The sequence below is a fragment of the Sander lucioperca genome, chromosome 5, assembly GCF_008315115.2.
Source record: "Sander lucioperca isolate FBNREF2018 chromosome 5, SLUC_FBN_1.2, whole genome shotgun sequence".
Taxonomy (NCBI): domain Eukaryota; kingdom Metazoa; phylum Chordata; class Actinopteri; order Perciformes; family Percidae; genus Sander; species Sander lucioperca.
This window is the reverse complement of record NC_050177.1, coordinates 26,614,127-26,639,031: the sequence shown is the minus strand read 5'-3', so window position 1 is coordinate 26,639,031 and position 24,905 is coordinate 26,614,127. Positions and strand designations below refer to the sequence as shown.

At 39.9% G+C, this 24,905-nt stretch overlaps 1 protein-coding gene across 6 annotated transcripts in view; it reads left to right on the top strand.

Annotated features, from left to right (window-relative positions):
• The first annotated feature begins 3,652 nt into the window (after positions 1 to 3,652).
• gria4a (glutamate receptor, ionotropic, AMPA 4a) overlaps positions 3,653 to 24,905 on the top strand; it is a 107,680-nt gene continuing 86,427 nt past the window's right edge. For 3 of the 6 annotated variants that reach the window (XM_031297234.2, XM_031297233.2, XM_036001256.1), the window contains exons 1-2: positions 3,657 to 4,094; positions 7,151 to 7,309. In XM_031297234.2, coding sequence (XP_031153094.1) covers positions 4,001 to 4,094; positions 7,151 to 7,309 — 253 coding nt within the window. In that variant the 5' untranslated portion in view covers positions 3,657 to 4,000. Of the gene's footprint in view, positions 4,095 to 7,150; positions 7,310 to 24,905 lie in introns of all 6 variants that reach the window. The other 3 variants (XM_031297232.2, XM_031297231.2, XM_031297235.2) reach the window with 2 other exon arrangements.

Sequence of the window (24,905 nt, the reverse complement as noted above, 5' to 3'; positions counted from 1 at the left end):
TTTTACTGACATGTATGTTGGGTTAAATAAAACTAGTTTATTATTAACATTTTATAGTGCATTAATAATGGGTCCCAGGGTCATGATCCATTTTATGCATTTTCAGAAAATTTCAGCTGCACTAATATACTAGATATACAAAGTTTCAACAGGAGGCAGACATAATGCAATACTTTTTTCTCCAGTGCATCAACAGTGCTGGCAGAGCTAATGTGTTTGTTAGCATGCAAAACAAAGATTGTTTGGTTGTTGCTTGCTTGATTGAATCTTTCATTTCATTTTTCACAAGCCAAATCCTCGCAAGGAAAAAAAGGATTCAAAACATATTCTCAAATAGACTTCCTGTCTTTGAAACACACTAGTAATGAATCTGCTACCTGTATATTTTCGTATAAACATGTAACCCTTCTCTTTAAAATATTCAAAATAAATACTTTTCTGAATATTTACTCACTAACTGTGGTCTTAATGGACTAGTGAAAAAATAACAATTTGTTGGGTATGGGAGAGCATATGAGAGTATTAGCTGTTCTGCAACACTTTGAGCATACTAATGTGACCTATTGCATGTTTTTGGGTGCCTTATTTCATATAAAAAGAATTTTATTCAAGAGATTTCTTTTTTGTGATTACTGATATGGATTTCTGATTAAGGAAAATGTGGATGTAAGAGGTTGACCATTAATGGTGTCATGTGGAGTTCAGTGAGACATATCACTTTAAAGATGCCTTTATACACCCAACAAGTCACTCTACTGTAAAAGAAAAAATATATTCCCATGGGGACGCCTCACAAAGGTGCTATTTGACACTCATATCGTTAGGCTTAGTCAGTAGGAAAACATTAAAATATGTAACTGTGCCAAAACCTTCGACACCATATATATATATATATATATATATATATATATATATATATATATACTGTATATAACCAACTCACAGTAAAACCTCAGGTCCCAAGTTGTTTAGTACAAGCATGAAAACATACTGCTAGTAGGAGTCATTATCACATTCAGTGAGTATTAATAAATAATTAAGAGAACAGAGTCAATGAACTTCTTTTATTAGACATTTTGTTCTGAATTTTACATATACAGCGATTGTGATCTAAACCCTGCTGTGAATTACCATTTATATCAAACAATCAAATTATCGTACAGATGGCTTAACCCTGGTCTACCAGACAAGTTTAGGACTTTAGATGAGTTAGCCTGCAATGCATTGTGCACACTCTGGTAAGCTGGCTGTTGTATAAAGCCAGCACAAACAGTGGATCTATTACAGGCTGCAGACTTCCTTATATTCCAGTTTTGTAATAAGTTTGAGATAAAACTATCCCTACAGTACATGTTCGTTTTTCTACCTGGAACTTTGGTGGACTAATCATTTAAACATGCTTGTTACATGACTGAAAGCATAATTTTGCATCAATGCTGATGTGGCTTATGGTTATTATTATCATTATTATGATTTTGACGGTAGAAAGTGCTGCATTATTCTATTATTGTTCACTGCTAAAAACAGTAGCTGCGTGCTAACGCCAGATAGCTGTAATCTTGGCGGCCAATGTTGGTCATTTCTCCCTAATTTCGGGTCACATTACTCCTGAAACCTTTTCGTTTATGTAGTATTTGGTTTAGAAGCCTTTATTGGTGATTTTTCAAAAGAGAAAGTCCTGCTATATACTCCGTTGCAGTCAGTTTCAGGCTCCGGGGTGAAACAACAGAGCGGAAAATCAGACAATCGCGGACATGCGCTGGCCATTCAGGGCAGACTGTGCTTTTTCGGGAGGGGGGCATAAAGAGAAAGGCGCTACAACAGAGCGTCTCATACAGAGGGTGAATACAGGTATCAGAAGCCATGGGCAGTATGACAAAAATAAAGTGTTTTTTGAACATTAAAGCCAGAAAAAATGTTCTAGTAGAATCACAAAATACAAGTATGAACCTGAAAATGCTATATAATGGGTCCACTTTAAAAGTTGTTTACTTGGCTAAATTTAAGTTTTAAAAAATGAATTATCAGAAAACGCACCACATGTTACATAAGTTTCTCGGATATGTCCCATGGAGGCCAAGTACAAGAGTCACAGACTGCAGCACGAGGTGATTTTACTAATTAGCACACCTTTATCCAGAGAGAAGCAACTTATCAGTGCTATCCCCTGGTGTGGTGTTTGTTTTTCAGCATTGCCTGCAGTCTGTGCTCTCAGTGGCACATGGTTTGATAGCGGTGAAGAGTAGCGCAGTTTGATTTCAGCACCATGGACAGAGTCCGCCAGTCTGATGGGGGAACTGAGGGTGAAAACGGCTGAGTGATGTGCTTATCCTACTGTAGCCTACATTACACCAGTGATCAACCACATCGATCATCTTTCCACTGAAGCAGATCTCTCAGGCTACATGTGGGCAGATCCACATACATTGTATGGCAGTTTAGCCTTCAATTACCTTCAATTTATAAAATAAAATAAAATCAACTTTAAATTAGAGTTGGGGCCCATCCAGGTGTGTTATCTAGAGCAGATAGGGTACAAGTCTCATTTTAAATAAATTAGCATCATGTCTGTGTGGGAACGTGTACTGTAAAATGTAAGAACTCGCATTTTTCCAGTCTATTTGATTTACTCGTATGCTCAGCAGCCGACCGGGAAAACCCATCAGAGATGGACAGACCGTATCTTTCACTGGGACAAGCCGTGAAGCATTCCTTTCGTTTTGCCATCTGGAAAAATGAAACCGTGCTCTCCACCGTGTAACTACGCGATCCCAGCCCGTCTGTCAGTTTAACCGACCTGCTACCGGCAGGCTAGATAAAACGCTTGTGAGTGGGACACGGCTATAACATAATGCACTCTAACAGAATCTACTCCAGGCTATGATTCTTTTTCACCGTTTTATTTTCTTATTTAAATCTACACAAAACATCTCATTCTTTCTAGCTTTTATCCTGCTGTGTCGCTGAGTGATCGCACTTTCTTTCTCGTGTTCCTTTCCGTGCCCAGATGTTTGTGCTCATGAGGTCGTGACGTTAAAATAACGATGATTTAAGCGGGTCCCCGGGGCGCCATCAGCTGTATGCAGCCTGAGGTTTCAGCTGGACTTGGTGGGACGCACCAGTCTGGTTTGGTCGCGGAGTGGACCAATGCGTCAGGATGGATTGGGTTTATAATGCAATTAGTTAGGCGCAGGCAGGCTTTCTCACTTTTACTTTAGTCAGCCTCACCAATCGAAACAGTCAAAGCACAACAGATCAGCAATCTTCATTTGCCATTTTCACTTGAAACACTTTGTCTTTTTTGGTTTCTCTTTTTCTTTCTTGCGCACACGCATTTATGTTAAACATAAATAATCTGGGGGAGTGGTGACAGATAAAAAGAGGCTTGTTAGGTTAAAAGATGTCAAGCTTACACAGAGGGGAGACACAACCACAAAGTAGTGCGCGCAAACACGCACGCTCACCTGATCCTTTTTTTTTTTTTGCTTTTTCGTACATGAACCTCGATAAAGTGTTATCAATAGTCCATATCAATACGATTCAGTGTTACAGCAAGTTAAACACGGCAGACAGCGGAAGAACTGGAAGATGGAAAGGAGAGAGAGAGAGAGAGAGAGAGAGAGAGAGAGAGAGAGAGAGAGAGAGAGACGGGGCGCGCATGTCCAGTTCTTCCATGCAAGCTGTTCTGCCAGCTCGCCAATCATTCTAGCGAGTTTCCCCACTCATTCTCTCCCCCCGTCTGTAGCTACATGTGCACCGGACGCACAGTCCTCTCCTTAGCGGACACTGCAGGGGAAGAAACGAACAAGCCCACCATGGAATAGGAATACTGCTGGACAAAACGGGGGAAAACCTCTCTCTTATCTTCTTCTTTTTCCCCTTTTTCTGACGTCTTTTTTCTCTCTCTCTCTCTCTCTCTCTCTCTCTCTCTCTCTCTCTCTCTCTCTCTCGCTCTCTCGATGTCTCTCAACAGTTTCTGAAGGGATTAAAGGAAAGAAAAATGAGGATTACTATTTCGTCTTGGCACTTTCTCGGGGTGTATTCCGCCCTTTGGGGGCTGGCAACCGGGGCTTTCCCCAGCTCAGTGCAGATAGGTGAGTTGGAGGTTTACTGAATTTACGCACGGGTACTCATCTGTCTGGCACACTACTCTGACTATTAGTTGATTTTAGCGGACAGCAGTCACCAAGGAAAAGGGGTGCCCCTGGACCCCCAAAACACAAAATCAATGTAAAACTCAAGACATGTATGTATGGAACAATTGAACATACAAGTTTAGAAAAATATTTCCTTCTCGTGCTTCTTTTCCTTCTTGTCTTTATCCAATATATGTTGGGGTTAGCGGGAGATTGGTCTGTTACTCTGCTGTGACTCATATGGCTTATAAATGCACACTATCACTTTAGCTATCATTTTACTGTATTTGCATGTATTTTAATGGCATTGCTCATTAATGTTACAGCGAGCTTTGTCCCCTTCTAGTATTCTTCGCTGTTTAGACACTGCAGTATTCTCTCTCTCTCTCTCTCTCTCTCTCTCTCTCTCTCTCTCTCTCTCCCCCCTCCCTCTCTCTCTCTCTTTCTCTCTGCCCTTTTCCAGTTACCCTGGAGTCAGTTGTCAGTGCGGAGCCGTATCTGCCTTATAGATCAGAGATAAAGTTAACTAAATCTGGATCATCATTGGTTTGCTCAGTGCAAACCAATGTGTGGTCCACACATGCATGGACCCCCCCTTCCTCCCTCTCTCTCTCTCTCTCACACACACACACACACACACACACACACACACACACACACACACACACACACACACACACACACACACACACACACACACACACACACACATTTGTACAGGCATGTGTGTGATAATGAATGCACTGCATCACTCCTTGTGGGGGGCACCTGGGAGGTCTTATAATGAGATTTGGCTCCTTGATTCTGTCTTCCTACAGTTGCCAATAAACCTAATACGCTAAATATTTTCTGCTTGGCACAGACACACACACACACACACACCCATATTTGCACAGGTTTCGAAGCATGCATGTGCGCATGTACAGTATGCACATGTAGTCATAAAAATGCATGCATGCTGTATGCTGTGCACACAGCTGCAAATATACATTCCCACACATGTACAGGTACACACTTTTTACACAGGAACACATACATGTGAACATGCATGCATGCAAATACATACTTTATAAAGCCTACTGTATGTGATCGAACAGAGGCACACACATGCACCCTTTCCTCTGTTGACCGCCCTCCATAAACACTCAAATATACATACGTGATCATTCACCCGGCTCTCCAACACGTCTCTTGAGGAGTAATTTGCATATCTCTGCATTGCACACAAGTGTGAAGTCAGTGGAAGCAGAGAGTTTATTTCTGCATATGTGTGTGTAAGAGAGACAGAGACGGACACAGATGATAATATATGGTTGTACTGGTGCAGTAACGTGTCATGTTGGGACACATACTGTATACTCCTCATGTAGTTGAAGTGTATGTGTATGAATGTGTGTGTAGTCTATCCTCAAACAGAAACCACATTTTTTCCCCTGGGACAGTTCACTTGAGATTTGTAATCATAGACATGAGAGTTTAATGTAGATTTGTGAATAATTCTGTTAATGCAAAGATAGGTTGTCTCTGTGAATGCATGTCATTTGTGTGTTAAGTGTCTTGCTTTGGTTACTGATCTAATACTCTAAGGGGTATAATGAGAAACACAGACAAAGAAAAAGACAAGATAATACAAACTTTTAGCATTAATGAGACACAGACAGACACACACATAAGTGACATGTTATGTAGTGACAATTGCTTCGTTCAATATGCTCTGCCTCCCGACACCTCCCCCTACGCTTTCCACCCTCCCTTCACTTTCTCTCTCTCCTGATACGATGTCAAGGCTTCACAGTCTGCCAGTGAAATCCAATTCAGTTGAATTGAGTCTGATTCAGTTAAACTTCGGTAACATCAGTTTATTTCATGTCAGTTCAACCTACCGTGTCAAGCAATGTAGGATTAGCATATCAAATCAGTATATAAGAGATATCCACAGCAATACAACAAAACAGAAGTTCTATTCAGGTAATTAAAATATTAGACACAGAAGATGAGCCTTATTACATTTTTAATTTTGTCATTTTCAAATACAAGCATTTTGTAGTTTCTGTGAATGTTTCGTCAATACATGGCTCAGTTGAGGTTATTCTATCTTCTCTGACTGGCCACAATCTACAACACTTCTTCAGTCGCAGGCCATGGTCAATAGGTCTGGATTATGTTACATGTTGACCTTGCCATTTTAGTTTTTTCCACTCCATTTTGCCAATGGCAAATCTATGTATCTATATTATGTTTGATCCATTTTCAATTGATTTCAGCAGTTATTGGTGTTAGATTACAGTATATGCATCATTCATCAGTCTCTGGTAATGGAAGGAAGAGGAGGTGATCTGACTAGCTTTACCATCTCTCTCTCTTTCTCACATATTTCCATGTTCTTCCTCTCTCTCTCAAGTCTGTCTCTATTTTTTGGACTGTTCAGCAGCTTCTCTGTTTTTTATCATTTCTTCTCTCCTCTCTAATTCTCATTTTGTCAGATGGGCCATATTGAGGGATGCTCTTATTTTGAAATGCCTACTGACACTTAGCACTCACCTCCCTCTCTCTGGCCCATGCTCCTTCTTTATTTATCTGACACTGTCTGATCTGGCCTTCCTCCTCTGTTTTCCTTTATGCACTCTCCAGCTCATTATCCCTTTGACTGCCTTCCTGTTGGCTTAGTTTTCTCTCTTTTCTTCTCCTCTCTCCCTCTTTGTCTTTCTCTGATTTCATCAATAAAATGCCCAGTGTGGGTATCCCTACGTGTGTTTGTATTAATGTTGTATGTCATGAGGATGTGCTGGAAGACAAATTACATTTTGTAACAAAGCTAATGAAGATCTTGGCTTTCTTCTCTCTCCCATCCTCTGTTTTCTCTGCTCTCCCCCTCCCTATCTATCTTTCTTTCCCCACATTACTCCTCTTCTTCCTGTGTCTCTCCCTCTCTTACCAATCTCCCATCCGACCCCTCTCTGCCCTACAATGACTCACTTCTTTCCACGCCATCGTGTTTTTCTCCCTCTCTCTAGGTGGGTTGTTCATTAGGAATACTGATCAGGAGTATACAGGGTTTCGACTAGCTATCTTCCTTCACAACACCAGCCCTAATGCAACGGAAGCGCCCTTTAACCTGGTCCCACATGTCGACAATATAGAGACCGCCAACAGCTTCGCCGTCACCAATGCATGTAAGTACTTAAATGTGTGTTTGTGGCCAAAATTAGGCCAAAAGAAATACACTTTCTCCCCATCTCTTTCTGACTTCCTTTATCTCTTGCTCTCTCCATGTTTGTTGTTCAGTCTCTCTTCTCGCCATACTGTTGGATTAAGAGTGGTTTAATTAGGAACTTGAGTTGTTTAATGGATCAGACCGCAACTTCATTGTCTTTGTCATGCACATTACAGCAGCTAAGTGGTCTTTGGTGGACTTGGTTTAAAAACTGGCTTTTCTGCAACAGTTGCTGAAGAAATTGCCATTTTGAAATGTTGATTTTAGATGATGTGAAGTACATTTTATTAATCCTAAATGCAGAAGTTCTTTCTGCAAGGCATTTTGAGGCAATGTCTGTGGTCTGTGGTTAATTCAGCCAACAATTATGGCCAACAACTTTTTTAAAACATACTTTTGCTCCTCTATATGTTATTCACATATATTCCTACATAGCACTATCCATCCCATCTGCAAAAAAGGTGATATTGCCCATCACAATTGCTAACTATATAATTAGTCTCGGAACAGTAGCAGAAAGTAGTGAAAATGGGTCCTTTGTGTTCAGAACAGAGTGGAACAGTTGGTACTTGTGTTCTCTATGATCTTTTAAAGGATGACAGCTAATCTTTCACAATCTCTTTCTGTTCTCCGGGAGAAGAGATCTAATGCGTCACACTTGCTCTCGACCTAGAATCCTGCGAGAAAGAGTTTGTTACGTTTATTAGTGTCAATTCTAACAGGGCTTTGTGGGCAACATTTCAGAAATGTTAAGCATGCTACAGGTGTCTGTACAGTATTTGAGACTTGAATATACTTACAAAAACAAGCATATTTTCATGTCATAAAAACCTATATATAAAATTGTTCAGTGTCTTAAAAACATTTGAATAAGATTTGTGTTTGTTTGTTTTGTTTTCCTTGAGACCGCAGAGGCTGGGGGGTGGGAGAGGGTTTTTGTTTTTGCGTAATTTGTGTTTCTCTGTTTTGTGCACCATTTGACACTACCTGTCATACATTGTGGAATTTGTGCTGTATGTCTGAACGATATAAATGGTGCTAATAAAAAATTGATCACAAAAAAAAACAAAAACATCCTCTGGTTTGCCCCTTAATGCATTGTTAACCATATAGCGTATATATAGTGTTAGCCATTACACACCTTTGTTAAGACTTTGGACGTGATGGACATTTGTTTGTTTTGGCTTAGAAAATAAATAATAAAAGAAGAAGATTAACTAAACATGACATACTGGAATTCTTTTTTTGTAAAAACACCATCCTAAATTGAAATTGCGCGTATTTGACGCTCACCAGTTTGGCTGTCATCCCACAATTTTGCTTTGCTGTTTTACTGCTCTTCTCCACACCGTAGCATGTTTTTATTCATACTAACCATGTTTTCCCCCATTCAAACACATAGTTGGCTGGTGGAAGAAGTTCAATCTGACTGGCCTCTTGGATCGCCACTTATCCAAGTATTGCAATTTACTGAAAGTGATCTAATCATATTTTGTCATCACAAAACAAAAATGATTGACATAAGCATTAGTATTGTTTGCCAGGACTGTGCGATGCCTTGGTGGATTTGCTAACTCTAGCTTGCTTACAGCGGAGGAGCTTTGCTGTGGCTCTCTGCATGTATTTACATGACTGAAGAAGTTTGGTTGTTTGCTTTCTGACATCTGCTGAGAGACACTGGTTTATGTCACGCTGATCTAAATGCCTTTAATGTTATTTGGCGTGTCTCTGTGTGTGCCTGTGAGTGTTTGCCCTTTTGAGATGAGAACAAATCTCTAAAGAATAGCCTTTGTGTAATTCTCTTGCTCATCTGCCTCCTGGTAAGATATTTTCATGTCAGTGCATGAGAGGGTACCAAGGTTCTATTGTTACTTTGAACAATGTCATTTAGTTTTTGAATATGTGTTGTTTAGTTATTTGCACATTTACACAACACAAAAGTATGTGTTAGACTAGTGGGGCTGAGCAGTGTGTGGTGTTGATTGAAGAGAAAAGCATAATAATATGAAAATAAGTCTCACTTGTTGTAAAATGTGAAGGTGTTCAGAGCACAGCTTTTCCTTACAAGGTGAATTTCCCTCAAGGGTATCATATCATAGCCCCTCATTTACACAGGCCTATGGTGCATTCATCTTATTTTAGGGAAGTTTTCAAGTTATTGTACTGCAATGTTTCACCTCCTTATCTCATTAGACTTTAATAAATCAACCACCAGGGCTGTTAACAAGGCAGGGCGAACAAAATCAATACTGTATAATACAGCAATACAGTGCTTCTCATTGTCATGTAATTGTATTGTGTTTAACAAAATTCTTCATATACAAAGCTGACACGAGCTGCTCCATTGTCAAACCATGCTACCGGAAATGGCAAAGAAATGGTTCCTAAAGGCGTGCTTTAAAGTCTGAAAGATCTTGATTATCATCTAGCAATTGATCTGTGTTGTGTTATGCATGAGCATAATACATCTTGACATTTTATACCCATGAAAGGTATCATTGTAGGATTTAATTGCAGCCAAATGCAAGTCACATAGAATCATAAATCAAAACTGTGTAATGCAATTTTCAAGTTTGTTTTTCTCCTCCCCCTTGTATGCAGCCCCACATGATTGAACAGACTAGTTAATACAACCTGCAATGATTGGAAAATGAATAGTCCATCTACTCCCTCCTACCCACAATATAATTGCATGCTGCATCTGTTTACTGTTTAGCTGTGTGAGTGAGGCACAACTTCAATACACATCAGTTGGCTTTGCTATGATGTACAGGGAGGAGTATGAATTGCATTAGTGATGAGTAAAGGGGTGTGCTGAAGGGAAAAGATTGGGCACAATCAAATTAATGTACTAAACAATCCAGCAGGTGTGTTTACAATATGTATGCAAGCACTGAAGCACGACTGACTGAGATATGTCACAGTGGGCGCCAAAAACCTTGCTCTCTCTTTGTACTCTCACTAATATTTACTATATCCACTTAAACTCCAATGACCTGCCAGGGGTTTAGTTATAACAAAGTTCATGCAGTGCAGCCAAACATAAACCCTTGTAATATTTATTTTAAATACTTAAATATATCCTACAAATTCCATAGATATCAAATATAAATATATTACAAATAAATGTGGGGCAAATGTATGTAAAATGATGCACAAAACATCTAAATATTAATACATTATTAATATCCATTTGACAGAATGATGCAGCTGTGATACTGTTATAGTGTGGATATGTGATGTTTTCCAATCTACTAAAGGCAAAATAAATGAAGTAGCCAATTTCAAAATTAAACTAGATATTTATGACCCAATTTTAAAGATTTACCTCTTCAGTTAAAACAAATAGACTAAGGGCTCAGAGCCACGAACAGGCAAAGCAAGTCGGACAGTATTGGTCTTTGTCATGTGACTTGTTGAAAATACTCTGCATTTCTGCTCAACTAACAACTCTCCTGCTGTTTGTCTTCCTCTCTTTCTTTACTTTTTCTCTTCCCATTTCCCTCTCCAGAGCTTGTATGTGTTTACATATTGTCTACCTTTATCTCATAGGTTACTGATGCACACACACACACACACACACACACACACACCTAGGAACAGCTTCCTGGGAACTTGTTAGGTATTTAATTATAAGTGAGGTAAAAATATACACACTATCTGGTATTTCCTTCTTTCTGAGTACCACTTAGTATAACACAAATTCTGGTTAAACTTACTTTGGAGAAACACTGAACACCTTTGACTGTCTAAGTGAGTGCTGTGGAACCATGATGCAGCATGATATTTAGATTTAGGTTCTGTTAAGTAATTGTACAACACAATTTTATTCAATTTCAATACACACTCATGCAGGCACTGGGCCATAAGAGGAGGAGTGTTTGGAATATGAAGCTCTTACATGTGAACCGTCTCTCTCCGCAGGCTACACATAACAAGCATAACCTCTTCTCTCTCTCTCTCTCTCTCTCTCTCTCTCTCTCTCTCGCTCTCTCCTATTTTGCACACTTGCCTTCTCACTTGTTCCATCTCTCTCATGCCCCTCTGTTACTCTCCCCCTTGTCTCCCCATCTACTCAAATTCTCTCCCTCTCCCACCGCTCCTATATTTTTTGTCATGTTTTGCTGTCTCGCCGCTCTCTAGAGGCGTGTTGAATGGGTCTCTAAATTAATCCCTGACTCTTGCTCCGGGTGGCGAGCAACGCTCAATTAGAATAGGGAATTCTGCTTCTGACCTTGGCTAGTTCCTCTCTATTCTAGTATTCAGGAAGCGTGAACGGATCATAAAAATCCCTGGTCCCCATCGTTTCCCATATTCACAGAGGAATACAACCCACTTTCTTGTCCCAGGGTCACACATTATTTTTTTATTTCACACATTCATATATCCTCATATATAATATATAATTTTTTTTTATCGTTTCCTGCATGCACACGCACATGCACACATCTGTGTGTCTGTCTCTTTTGTAGTAAATAGATGACATTGACAGAATGACATTTCTGTCAATACTGAAGGAATGTGTGCAAACCTGTGTCACTGAGGTGCATGAGATAGACAGAAAGTGATAAGGTGAATTAGGGACGGAGAAGGAAGAAATGGAGAGGAAATCATTTATAATAAAGAGGTGGTTATGCCTGGTTAGCTGAGATATACAATAATGTGCTGCCACGGCTGTTAATGTGATTCTTGATTTGTGGAATAATTGTATTTTAATCAGTTTCATGTCCAAAACGGCAAACAAACAATTCTATTCTATTCTGTAGTAATGGTAATGATGATGATGTTTAGTGTGGTGTGGTGGTTTGGGTGGTTGATTATTGCAGTGATGCATAACAGCAATAGTCATCTCTACTTAATATAGATTGCACTTATAGTGAATCATTCACAAATCAATACCGTTTATGTATTATTGACTGCCACAGATTGCAGCTACATGCAGGCTGAGTCAAACTGTTGGAGTCAGAATCCCCTTTAGGTGTCAGTCTGGTTTTGTCCTTCTGTTGTTAAAGTTAAGGACACAAGTCATTAATTCAGAGATGTAAAAGCAATAAGACTTCTGAATTAGGAACGGTAGTTAGACAGTCATGACAAAAGTTCCCATCTACTTTGTCTTCATAACATCAATTACTGTATTTGCATTAATATAACATTCTAATGAACAATTTACACTTCACCTCAATGTAACCTTGGCTCGCATGTTAAATGTTGGCACTTGCCGCTCTTAGAATAAATCTGTGATCTTCACGCACTTCAAGACCTCTGCCATTTCAAAACATTGTTGATATAGTGTAATTGGGTGGTGATTGGTGTGCGAGTCAGTCAGGGTGGTTTAGGTTGAGTCTGTAAACTCTGCTGTTTACAATCAAAGAAGGACAGTATGTCGTATAAACAGCTAACAGTACTGACATCACTCTGCAGAGCAGTTAGGATAGGGTGTTCGCTACGTGTTCTTTTTTAACTGCCAGTATCTCCTTTTCAAAGTTGTGACCTACTGACTACTGTAAAGGTGTCTTTACAGGTCTCCCTAAAAAATCAATCAGACAGCTGCCGCTGATTCAGAACGCTGCTGCTTGAGTCCTCACTAACACCAAGAAAGTGGATCACATCACTCCAGTTCTGAAGTCTTTACACTGGCTTCCTGTGCCTCAAAGAATTGATTTCAAAATACTTTTGCTAGTTTATAAATCACTAAACGGTTTAGGGCCAAAATACATTTCTGATCTGCTACTGCACTATGACCTCTCAGGTCGTCTGGGACAGGTCTGCTTGTTGTCCCCAGAGTCAGAACTAAACAGGAGGAAGCAGCGTTTAGTTTCTATGCTCCAAATATCTGGAACAAACTCCCAGAAAACTGCAGGTCCGCTGCCACTCTCAGTTCTTTTAAATCAAGGCTGAAGACCTATCTTTTTGATGTTGCCTTTCTTTAAATAATTGTTCATTTCTTATACTGAAGTTGCATTGTTGAAACTGTATGACAATCTATATAAGCTTATAAAGAGAATTAAAAATTAAGACCGGTGGGACCGGCCCGTTCTGGGAACGGCAAGGATTGCGCTTGGTTTACATGGATAGAGCAACGGCTTATACATTGTCCCATACTTGCAGCCTTGTTTAACTGTTTTTAACTGCTCTTTAATGTTAAATTTCTTATACTGCACTGTAACTTTTATTCTCGTATTTTATCTGTTTTAAATTTTTTTAAATCGTTTTTATGTAAAGCACTTTGAATTGCCCTGTTGCTGAAATGTGCTATACAAATAAAGCTGCCTTGCCTTGCCACAGTGTAGCTATGGGAACTACACACATCGCTGCATAAAAATGTAACTGCACGCCAGGGCTACAGCGGCTACCGGGCGACACTGCGTGGGGACAACAAGGACAGTGATTGGTCAGCTTGTTTTCTACTGCAAGTTTCTGATGCCGGTAGAGAATGTTCATAGCAAAGACAACATTAAGAAAGTTGATGAAAGATTTGGTTGTTGTCTCCTTTTCAGTAACACATATCTAACTACACCTAACCCTAACCCTGCAAACCTTTTGCATATGAACGTAAACATGACAATTGTAAGGGCAATATTCTCCTTTTTAGTATTGAGACAAACAAAATAATGTTAAAACATACCTGAATGTAACTCCAGTTCTATAAGTATATTGATAGCCTACTTCTTATCAAACATTAAAGGTCCCATGGCATGAAAATTTCACTTCATGAGGTTTTTTAACATTAATATGCATTCCCCCAGCTTGCCTATGGTCCCCCAGTGGCTAGAAATGGTGATAGGTGTAAACCGAGCCCTGGATATCCTGCTCTGCCTTTGAGAAAATGAAAGCTCAGATGGGCCGATCTGGAATCTTGCTCCTTATGAGGTCATAAGGAGCAAGGTTACCTCCCATTTCTCTGCTTTGCCCGCCCAGAGAATTTGGCCCGCCCATGAGAGAGAGACATCATGGCTTTCAAACGAGCAAAGTGGCAGTTGGTCAAGGGCACACCCCCCCCCCCCCCCCCCCCCTCTCTCCTCCTCAATAGCTACAGACACAGAAATGGCACATATTAAGGAAAGCTCATTGTGGGACTAGCTCTAGTGGCTGTAATTCTGCACCAAGGCTGAATTTCGGGAAAGAGACTTCAGATACAGTATTAGGGGACCACCAAGCCTATATAAAACCATCCAAAGAGCACCATGTCATGGGACCTTTAAATAAACTAACTTAATGTGGGAAATGCCTGATCGCTTACAATACATGCATCTAGTGCATCTATCCGATGCTATAAATGACACTATAGATACAAACCTATGCCATAGGCATGTACAGTGGGACTCCCATTAGCCACTTGCATCCACTATAAATCTAGCTTAAGAAACTTCCTACTTTTCAGACTCTTACATTATCCGAGTAATTTGTATTGTCAAACAATTATAGATTTTCAGTTGCTGAAAGCTCTACCTAGCTCAACTTTTCAATTGCTCTTCACAAACTGACCAATCACAGTTAGAGGTTGGTTGACATTGTTTTCAACAGTTCTCAGGGCCGTTACTTGCCGGCTTGTTTTCAGTGTAAGTGTTTCACATTCCCTCTACATGTCCATGCTTGAAGCTTTGATTAAATAGATTCCTCAAACACACTGCTACAACCCAGCACCACCCACTACACAAACACAAATACAATGTTTTACAGTCTATCTCTCTGTGACACATATACACATTGATTTGCCGCCCTGTCCGAATATTTCCCATCTTCCTCACATACAGCATTTTGACATGCCTTTACCGTGCTCACTTCTTTCATTAATTGGCTCAGTAGTCTTGAAGATGATTTGAGACGCTCAATAATGGCACTGTACCATCATCTTTATTGCTGGTGGTTTTTATGGTTATATGTCTTCCTAATGGCCACACTGGGGGAAATAGAGTGAAATGGTATCTGAAACCCTGGCAGGGCAAGGAGATTTATTTTGCAGCAAGCCTTCGTTTATTCATGTGGCATACTGAAAGCGCCGGATGACTCTGACGGCGTCCTAAATGCGTTTCTTGGCATCAAGACAAATTATCAGATTCAGTGCTAATGGAATGGCTATACAGTTTTTTTTCGATTGCTAACATTGCTAACATGCTAACATAACTATTGGTCAAATCTGAAGTCACATTGTCAAAACTCTTCACACAGTTAGGGAAACAGAAGTCTATGTGGACCAAACTGTGAAGCATTTTTTATTGCTTTCACAGAAAATGCATTCAATGCCATGAATGTTTTAGTCGATTGGGCTTATTTTGAGACATGCATGAAGTGTTTTGGTGGCTTGTGTGAGTTTTGGAGGTGAGATTCACTGGTTGGCCAAGATACATGTTGGTAATGCAGACTATATGAAACGTTTTGAAAAGTGGCGTCAGTATTGACTGATGCTTGTAAGCAATCGAAAAAAAACTGTAATGGACCAGTTAGTAATAACTGCAATTGAAATGCTTTATATGTTCCTATTTAGTGCTGAGTTGAATTCAGTTTTTGTTACTGAAATACTGATAATGAAACAGTAGTAAAGAGCAACAATACACACAGAGATGCATTGCCGCTCAGATGTTATTTTTCTGTGCATACTGTACCTTCCATAATGTCATCAGTCCTGAGCATGCAAGCTCCACAGATGGGAGCTCTACTGATCAAAAAGTTTAAAGCTGCCTCTTGACTCTGGCTCTTATCCAGTCAAGTACATTTGACAGACATTATCAAGTACAGTAAGTTTATGTGCATATTTTTGCATTAACAAACAAACTGCTTAAAAATCACCAGTTTCACAAAGGAGTTCATCTGATTGCACTAGACGCTCCTAGTTACTATGAGATTAGTAAGAGTTGCTAAGAAAAAAATGAAAGGTTATGGAGGGAAGAAACAGAAAGTTCTGGAATTCCTGCAAAGTCTTGAAATTAGTCTGTCTTACTTCTGTTTTACACACAGGGGATAACTGTTGTTAGATAAGTAGATGAAGCAACCGTCTTTACTGTCATTAATGGCTAACATTAATTGTAAAAGTATGGTGGCCATAATTCCACAAATAATGCAAGGTGAAATGTTTTACATCTGATTGCATTCAAACCGTGGTTTGGTCTTAGTGACTCCTCTCATGTCGACTACCCCTAATTTTTAACTTATTTAGGAGCTGGTTTTGCTTTAAGGATGTTCTCATAATTGAAGACAAAAAGCACATACTAGCATGGTGAAGCTGTAAAGGGAAACTATATATGCATGCTATATATTTTATTTTATGCATTTTTTTTATTATTCATTGATATGTTCAGTGTATTTCAGCAGCACTGGGGTCATGGAGCTTCAAACCTTTTGATTTTCTCATCCAGTGAAGACCGTGTGTGTGTGTGTGTGTGTGTGTGTGTGTGTGTGTGTGTGTGTGTGTGTGTGTGTGTGTGTGTGTGTGTGTGTGTCCATGCCTGCATGCATGCCTGCGTGCATGCGCTCGTGCATGCCCTCGTGCTTGCGTGTGTGCGTGCCTGCCTGCGTGCGTGCATACATGCATGACGACTTATTTGGAGTGATGTAAGTGATTCCTGAAGAATCATTCTGTTGCATCATTTTATTCTAACGTCAGCAGTAATGACCCAACGGCAATAAATACTATTGGACCATGCAGCATGTTGCAATGAATCTGCACATTTGCTCCAGGTAATCTGATTTCATTTAGTGGTACAATAAAACAGACTGTTTCTCAGTGTGTCTCACTTCTTTCATTAAAAAGTTTACTGCCGTAAAGTAAAACTGACATCTCACTGCACAAGAGGGGGTTTGCTCTACAGGCAGCTAAAGACAATTGTATAATTGTACAAACTGTATTTATTGTAATTTCTTGTACTTTTTTGCCAGTTGTGCAATACACATGTGGTTCTTTTCTTCAACCAACTTCTAGGTCTGTGCTGAGAGCAGCATTTCCCATGTTGCTTGGTGTTTGATGCTTAAAATAGTAACAGCAAGTGCAGTTTGATAGGGCAAACGCTTCTTGAGCAGCTACTTTGCTAATTTCTTTTCCAATTACTGTACTCCCTTGCAATGCTGAACATTATTGACTCTATATAGTAGAAAAATAATTGCTGAATGTAAATACAGTCAATGGCTATAACAGAAATGAAAAATGCAGAACAAGTGTTTAAAACATGGGATTTGATTTCATGAATATCTTAAGGGTTATAACTTTAGGCAAAACTCATAGAACATATAGTATGTTGTACTTACAGCAGCAACGTAAAAGACCTAGACATTTTTCATTAAGTTACACTAAGAACATTACAGTGAGTCCAAGTTGCTCAGTCTGATACTATTAACATACAGATTTCAAAGCAATGGTGATAGCTGGGTGTGTATATTAGGACCATCTCTATAAAAAAATTTGAATTTCAATTTAAAAAAAGAAAAGGCTGTGAAATAGAACTTTGACTGTAAAGCAAACGGATGCAGCGATGTTATATGTTTTTAGACCAATAACAACAAATATTTTTGGAGTAAAGACTGTTTACATCTGACACACAAAAGGTTTTTAGTTATTAGGGTGAAAAAATCCAATAAAACAACATTTCGGGAATAATATTGATACTAAAGCTGCACTGTTATTAATGAAATTCTTTTTTGTGGGTTTGCAGTTCCTTGAGGCAAGATGAGACAGAGTTTGTTGTTGCAGGTTTTACAGACTTGCAATCCTGAAGCTGGTTGAGTAAAATCCTCCCACAACGTGCTGCAGTGTTTTGTCTGGTTCAGCCAAGGATATTACAGTAACACTCAGAAAAACATTTGAATTATTGTGCTGTGGTCAGATTGGGAAGGGCAGAGTTTTTTTAATCTCCATGTGGATAATGAATTCAGCACTGTATTCTCTCGCTTGTTCGTTCAAGCCTCGGTAGTGATGAACAGTGAACAATATTGAAAGGCCATGCTGTATGTCTCAATGAATCCCCACGTTACCTTGAAGGAAATCTGACTTAACTGAGATAAAAACAGATTCTTTAACCCTCACGCTGACCTACACACAATAATGTATACTTTATTAATCCCACATTATATATTACACACAGGCCTGAATTACACACACAATGCTCAGTACCTATACATGCACTAATGGAGAGATGTCAGAGTGAGGGAGCTGCCCATGGCGACCCAGCTACCAGTCCACCACCATACTTTGGTCCATATGGGGACTTGAACCAGCAACCCTCCAGTTCCCAACACGGAGAGACACACACACACACACACACACACACACACACACACACACACACACACACACACACACTGTAAGAGCCTCGGCTGCCTCTGCCTGTCTAATGTGTTACTTTAAGACCTCTATTTTCCCACTGGGCATGATAGCTGATACAGAAAATGAAATGCTGTTTTCTCTGTGTTTGTTTTCATGCTCTGGGGTTTGGAAGATGAAAAGTATGAGAAGAGATGACAGCGGATTTTAAGTGTTACCCATTGCCTTAGCAAAACACAGGGGTGTTTATATTGAATGGAGCCATGTTCGCAGTAATTGTCTGTGACGTCTTTTTGTTGTTATTCACTCTCTTGGCTTAGCTGCTGTTGTTTCATGTTCTGATCAAAGGATTTCCATTTGCAGTCTTTCTTCTCTTTCATTCCTCTCACTTTGCTTTTTTACGCTTAAAAGCACAAGCATGCACTCGTGCATGGTCACAAACATGGTCCTTTGCTGTTTTATTTTTCTGTGTCTCCGTTATTTCTAACCTTAAATTTCCTTGAGTCATGCTCACCATTTATTTTTTGTTTTCACTTCACTTACAGTATTTCCTTTATCTCTTTCTCTCTCCATGTCTCTCGCACACCCACCTCTGTCTGTCTGTCCTTGCTCTGTTTCATTACTCATTAGCCGTTACTGTAAGAGGCTTTTGGTGTGGTAACAAAAGCTGTGATGTGTGCATAGTGGGTTTATTTTAACTCAAATGGACACATCAGCTGTTTTGATTTACCTATCTCTTTCCGCGATTGTCGCAAACTGGAACTTCAGTAAATATGTATGATTTCAGTTAAATATAGCTTTTAAATAGAACAGTTTTACTGCAATACTGTTGATCTTAAGGCTCACCATGCAATCTTAAGTCTTTGTGTGTGTGTCTGTCTCTCTCTCTCTCTCTCTCTCTCTCTCTCTCTCTCTCTCTCACACACACATGCACACACGCACGCGCACGCACGCCCACACACACACACACACACACACACACACACACACACACATCCCCAAACCCTCATGTGTGTGTTTGTTTCCATGGATTTATGATGTGGATGAAAGGAAGGGCATTAGTTAATATGGATGAGTGCTGCCACTCGGTCCTTCTCACCGAGGCTCACTTAGAGATGAGAGGCATGACCTTTACACACACACACACACACACACACACACACACACGAACACACGCACACACGCACACACACACACACAGACACACACACACACACGTGCGCCCACAGAAACACTTGCACTCACAGATGCACAGAAATAACAAACGACAAAGGTTCAGTTTGTTCATGGTTATATTGTAACATTTGAACTATTCCCTCTCTGTGCCTTTAATTAGAGAAACCTAGCATCTGTGTGTGTGTGTGTGTGTGTGTGTGTGTGTGTGTGTGTGTGTGTGTGTTTGCATGCATGCGTGTGCGCGCACATGCATACACATGCATGTTGGTCTACATTGGTTAAAACCTGTATTTTCTCATCTAGAACATTAAGATTTCCCCAAACCTCAAAGCTATTGCCTTGAACCAATTCACCCCTAATGGTCCATTGGTATTCAGCAAGGGTAATAGATTCCTAGGTAACCAGCAGGTAATTCATCACACTTATGAATAGGAAGAGACAGAGTAGGAAGCAAAAAAGCTATTATACCGATCAGAGCAGCAGAGAGAAAGGCTCTCATGGAAATAGAGGAAAATAATTAATTATGCACTCTGTGGCGATTATCATGGAGGCTGATACACAAGAGGCAGGCAAGGTAGGCAAATATGAACACATGAGCATAAACACAAGCACATACAGTATGCGCACACACACACACATACACACACACACACACACACACACACACTGCGATGCAGTTGAAGCAAGTCATCTAACCTTTATGCTAGACAGAGAGATGGCTGCTGTGTATGTTTAGACATGTTCTTGTTTGTGTGTTTACTGGCCTTAGAGGTCAATTTATTTCTGACAGCACTGGTATTTATCTCCTTAAACCCGCTGCTTTATGTGTGTGTGTGTGTGTGTGTGTGTGTGTGTGTGTGTGTGTGTGTGTGTGTGTCCATGTCCATGTTTCAGCACTCAGTTGCCTACTCACATTCTGGCTCTTCTTTCTGAGGTAGTGGAGTGTATCAAATAGCATGCACACACACACACACACACACACACACACACACACACACACACGCACACACATGCGCGCGCACACACACACACACACACACACACACACACACACTCACTCACACAATCGATCTGGCCCTTCAGTCACAGTGATGGATAGACCCTCCCTTCCTTCTGTTTTTACCCCTGAGCACACTGTGTCTGCCTTATTACATTCAACTATAGAAAAATGAAGGAAATCCTTGTATCATCATAATACAAACTAGTCTGTATGTGTGCTGGGAGGATATTGGTGATTGTCTGTATTTCTGTGTTTATAACATCCTGGTAGCAGCCCAGCAGCAGCATTTTCTTTTTCCTGACTGAGCCACATCTTCCTCATTCAGCCTCCTGACTCTCCTGCTTCTGAGGCAGCAATGAGGCAGAGCTCTGCATGAAACCACTTGCTGTCTCACAAGGAGGTACCTGAGGAGTTTTCCTTCTCTAATCATACAAAATGTCAAAGCAAACACAATGAACAGTAAAGGAAGGCCAGGTATTACTTTAGAAGCAAGTTGCAGACTCCTGTGGTGCTTGGATATGCACTCAAAATGTGTCTCATTGGGCTTTCACTTCAGCTTGTGACTTAAGTACTTTTTTTCCTGATAATTCCATAAGTAATATTTTGAAAACATGATTCAGTAGTTTTGCAGTGGTATTGCTATTTTTTACTGATCTCTGACAGATTTGAGAATATGAATTTGATGCAAAAGAACAATCCGTACTTGATCACTGTAAGGATCACCCTATTTCTTCCTTTGACCCTCACTAAAATCATGTCCAATATAATTAGAAATATTTATAACAGGCTGTGACATTGGCAGCGTTAACACTTAAGGAAACTACAGCTCTTCATTATTTCACAATCCACTATGTTCCCTCTCATTGTAAAGCCAATCAAAACAGCATCCAGAAGATAACACTTAATTGGAGAATAACTCAAATGATATTCATGTAAGTGGAGTGTGCTACCACTTAATAAAGAGTGACCCCTATATTATAAAAACATACTAGTAAAACTGTGTGTCAAACGTGTTTCTATGTGATAATCACAATGTCACATTTTCAATCGTTGCTTCTATGATGACTTCATTTAGAGAGGCATTGAGTTAGGAAATGAAAACTAGCTGAGCATCAACATTACCTCTTGCCAGTGCAGAAAAAGTTCAAAACAAGGTCAAAGCCTTCCCATCTAGGGCCCTTTTAGTTGGAGGAGTCACCAGAGGGTGCTTACTAAATGGGATCACCAACTGCCTAGAGGACCCAACTGCTGTTTAGTTTTTTTCCTCTCTAATTTTCTTAAGTTAGAGGACACTGCTCAGTGCTCACTGTCTGCTCCAGACTTATCCAGTAGTGTCTATATTGTCTCTGTAAGCACAGTACATGAAAAGATATGTATTATATTTCTGAAATGTTGTCTTTCCTCTTACAGTATGTGTCAATTCATCTGTCTGCAGTACACACTGCATTTTAATTCCAGTAGCTAAATACCATTCATTAGCAGCTATTATTGTCTGTCGACTGAGCAGCTGGATGGAAACACTCCACTCTGAAACCCTTGATTGCAATAGTTGTGAACACATAGTTAGTAATTACACATATAGAACTCCCATAGGTAAATGTCAAACTGTGTGCGGGAGTGTCTTTAATGTGCCAAGATGGCGGCCATTACTTTTCTCTGTTAAATTAAGCTATGCAGTCTTTCTTTCTTTCTTTCTTTCTTTCTTTCTTTCTTTCTTTCTTTCTTTCTTTCTTCCTTCTGACAATATCAGTCGATCCACCGCTTTCATCTCGACAGAGGGAAAAGCAATATTACCTCAGACAGGTTGTGGTGTTTGTAAGGCAGTAGGTGAGACTGTAAAGGAAATATTTGGGTCAGGAATGTGTTTTGTGTCTGCTTTGGATGCAAGGGGAGGGATGAGAGAGGGAGGAGAAATGAAGAGAAAGGCAACTCTTCAGCTTACCAAGAGATAGAGTTCAAGGCTGTGCATGTGTACATGCAGCTCTCTATTTGTGTATATGTTGCCATTTGTATCTAATCACATCTATCATCTTTGTGAAAAGCAAGAAGATGTATGCTCTACCTGCTGCGTGATTGTTGTCTGCTTGATGTTCTAGAAAAAAATGTTCTGTGACTTGTATTTAGCTTATGCATGAACAATGATAATTGTGTTTGTGAAGAATGTGACAGAGTCATTAAAACTCCCCCACCGACAAAGAGCATCAACTATGACAATCAGCTCTGTGTGGGTATTACTACACTACACAGACTGTGAAGTATTGGAACCAATGCACATGCACGTAAACTCACTCTTCATCTCACTCATTCAAACGACTATAGACACACACATGTTGTAGTATACACACACACACACACACACACACACACACACACACAATGTCCTTCATCTCTCTTCACTCATTCTCCCACAGGCTCTGTTCCTCACACACGCACACACACGGCCACACGCTCGAGGGGATGGATGATAGTACAGATGGCATACTAGAGTAATATTCTCCATATGGGAAGGTAATATCGTCAGAGCAGTTGTCTGGGAAGAATGAGAGGGAGATTAGATCTGCAGAGAGAGAGTCATGGGGGAGAGAAGCTGAGTTTTTGTTGCATATGGCCACAGGATTGTACAGGACTGAATTTGGTAATGTGAAACAATTGCTGTTTATTTTATAGTAAGTAAGTAAGTCGATAGTAAATGTAGTTATAAAAAGAAAGGTGTAGGTGTACTACTTGTTTTACGAATTATCAGTATTGTAGTACTCAAGATCGAGACCACTTTTTGAAGGTATACTCGGCTCAGAATCGACTGCATTTTTATTCGGTCTTGGACTCGGAGGACTCAAGATTTTATTTCAAGACCGGTCAATACCACAATTGCAGGGATATCACTAAATTGTCCTGTTTACTGTATGTGTTAACATCATTACTGTGATTGGTTGTACAACTTCCTGCTTCAAATGCAACCAATAACTTGACTCATTTCTAATTTGAAATTTGTTACTGTTACCCCCCTCTCCTCATCCCCCTTAACACGCACTCCCCAGAAAGTGAATGCGGGAGTCAGGAGAAGAAGCTCTGGCTGTCTGGGAGCCAAATCGTCGGTAATAACATTTGTCTACCTAAACCATAAGGAGTTTATTTGCAAAACAATATCTAAAAGAAAACACACAGCAGTGTGAAAATTCTGCAATGTAACGCTGACTGAGACAGCTGGGAGCACCTTTGATTTTTCTAGGCACTTAGCAAAATAAAGCATAATGAAACGTAAGCTAAATGTAAGTGAGGGTAGCGAAGCTAGCAAGCTAACGTTATCAATCTGTCTCTGCACCAAAACTCTTCAGAAATCTTCACCCCTCACCCAAAGTGATTTAGCAAATATTAGCTATACATATTAGCTTGATATATACTGTATGTTTCAGGATCTAGTTTCAGTTGTTTACCAGCTAACTGTTGTTTGCCACCATGATACACGTATGGCAATATGAGAAGAAGATTCTTAATTTGTTTTCTGTGTGTGTTTTTTTATGGTAATGTGGATCTTTTCAGATCAATTTGAGGAGTGCCTATGGTTAGCATTTTCCACATTTTATCATGTCATGCAGTGTGGGACTCGCACTGTTCTGGTCTTGGTCTTGACTTGGACTCAACCCCTCAAAGTCTTGGTCTTGTCTCGGTCTTGATGCACTCTGGTCTTAGTGATGACTTGGTCTCAGTTAAGGTGGTCTTGACTACAACACTGCTAATTACTGTAATGCAGAGAGTATCACCCATACACAGCTGATATGTTTGAATCAAAATAAGATTAGTCTACTTTAACTGGGTGAACTGCTGTTTCACCTGAGATTATTACCACATCTGATTACTTAACTGCAAACTGTGCTTTATGTCCTTTGGTGTATATTTTTGACACCATGGTCTGATAAATAGGCCTATATTTTTCTGTGTGGTGGCATGTTTACTGTGGACCCCTCAAACCCAGTTCTGGTCAGCTGCTTTACTATCAGTGGGCAACAGCAGTGATGCTACACTATATTATTATTATTTTTTTTTTAACACACTACTGTAAGTCCACTTTATGTCTCCCCCACCTTGTCTAATTTTTGCTGAAGAAATGGGACATTTTGACATTCATCA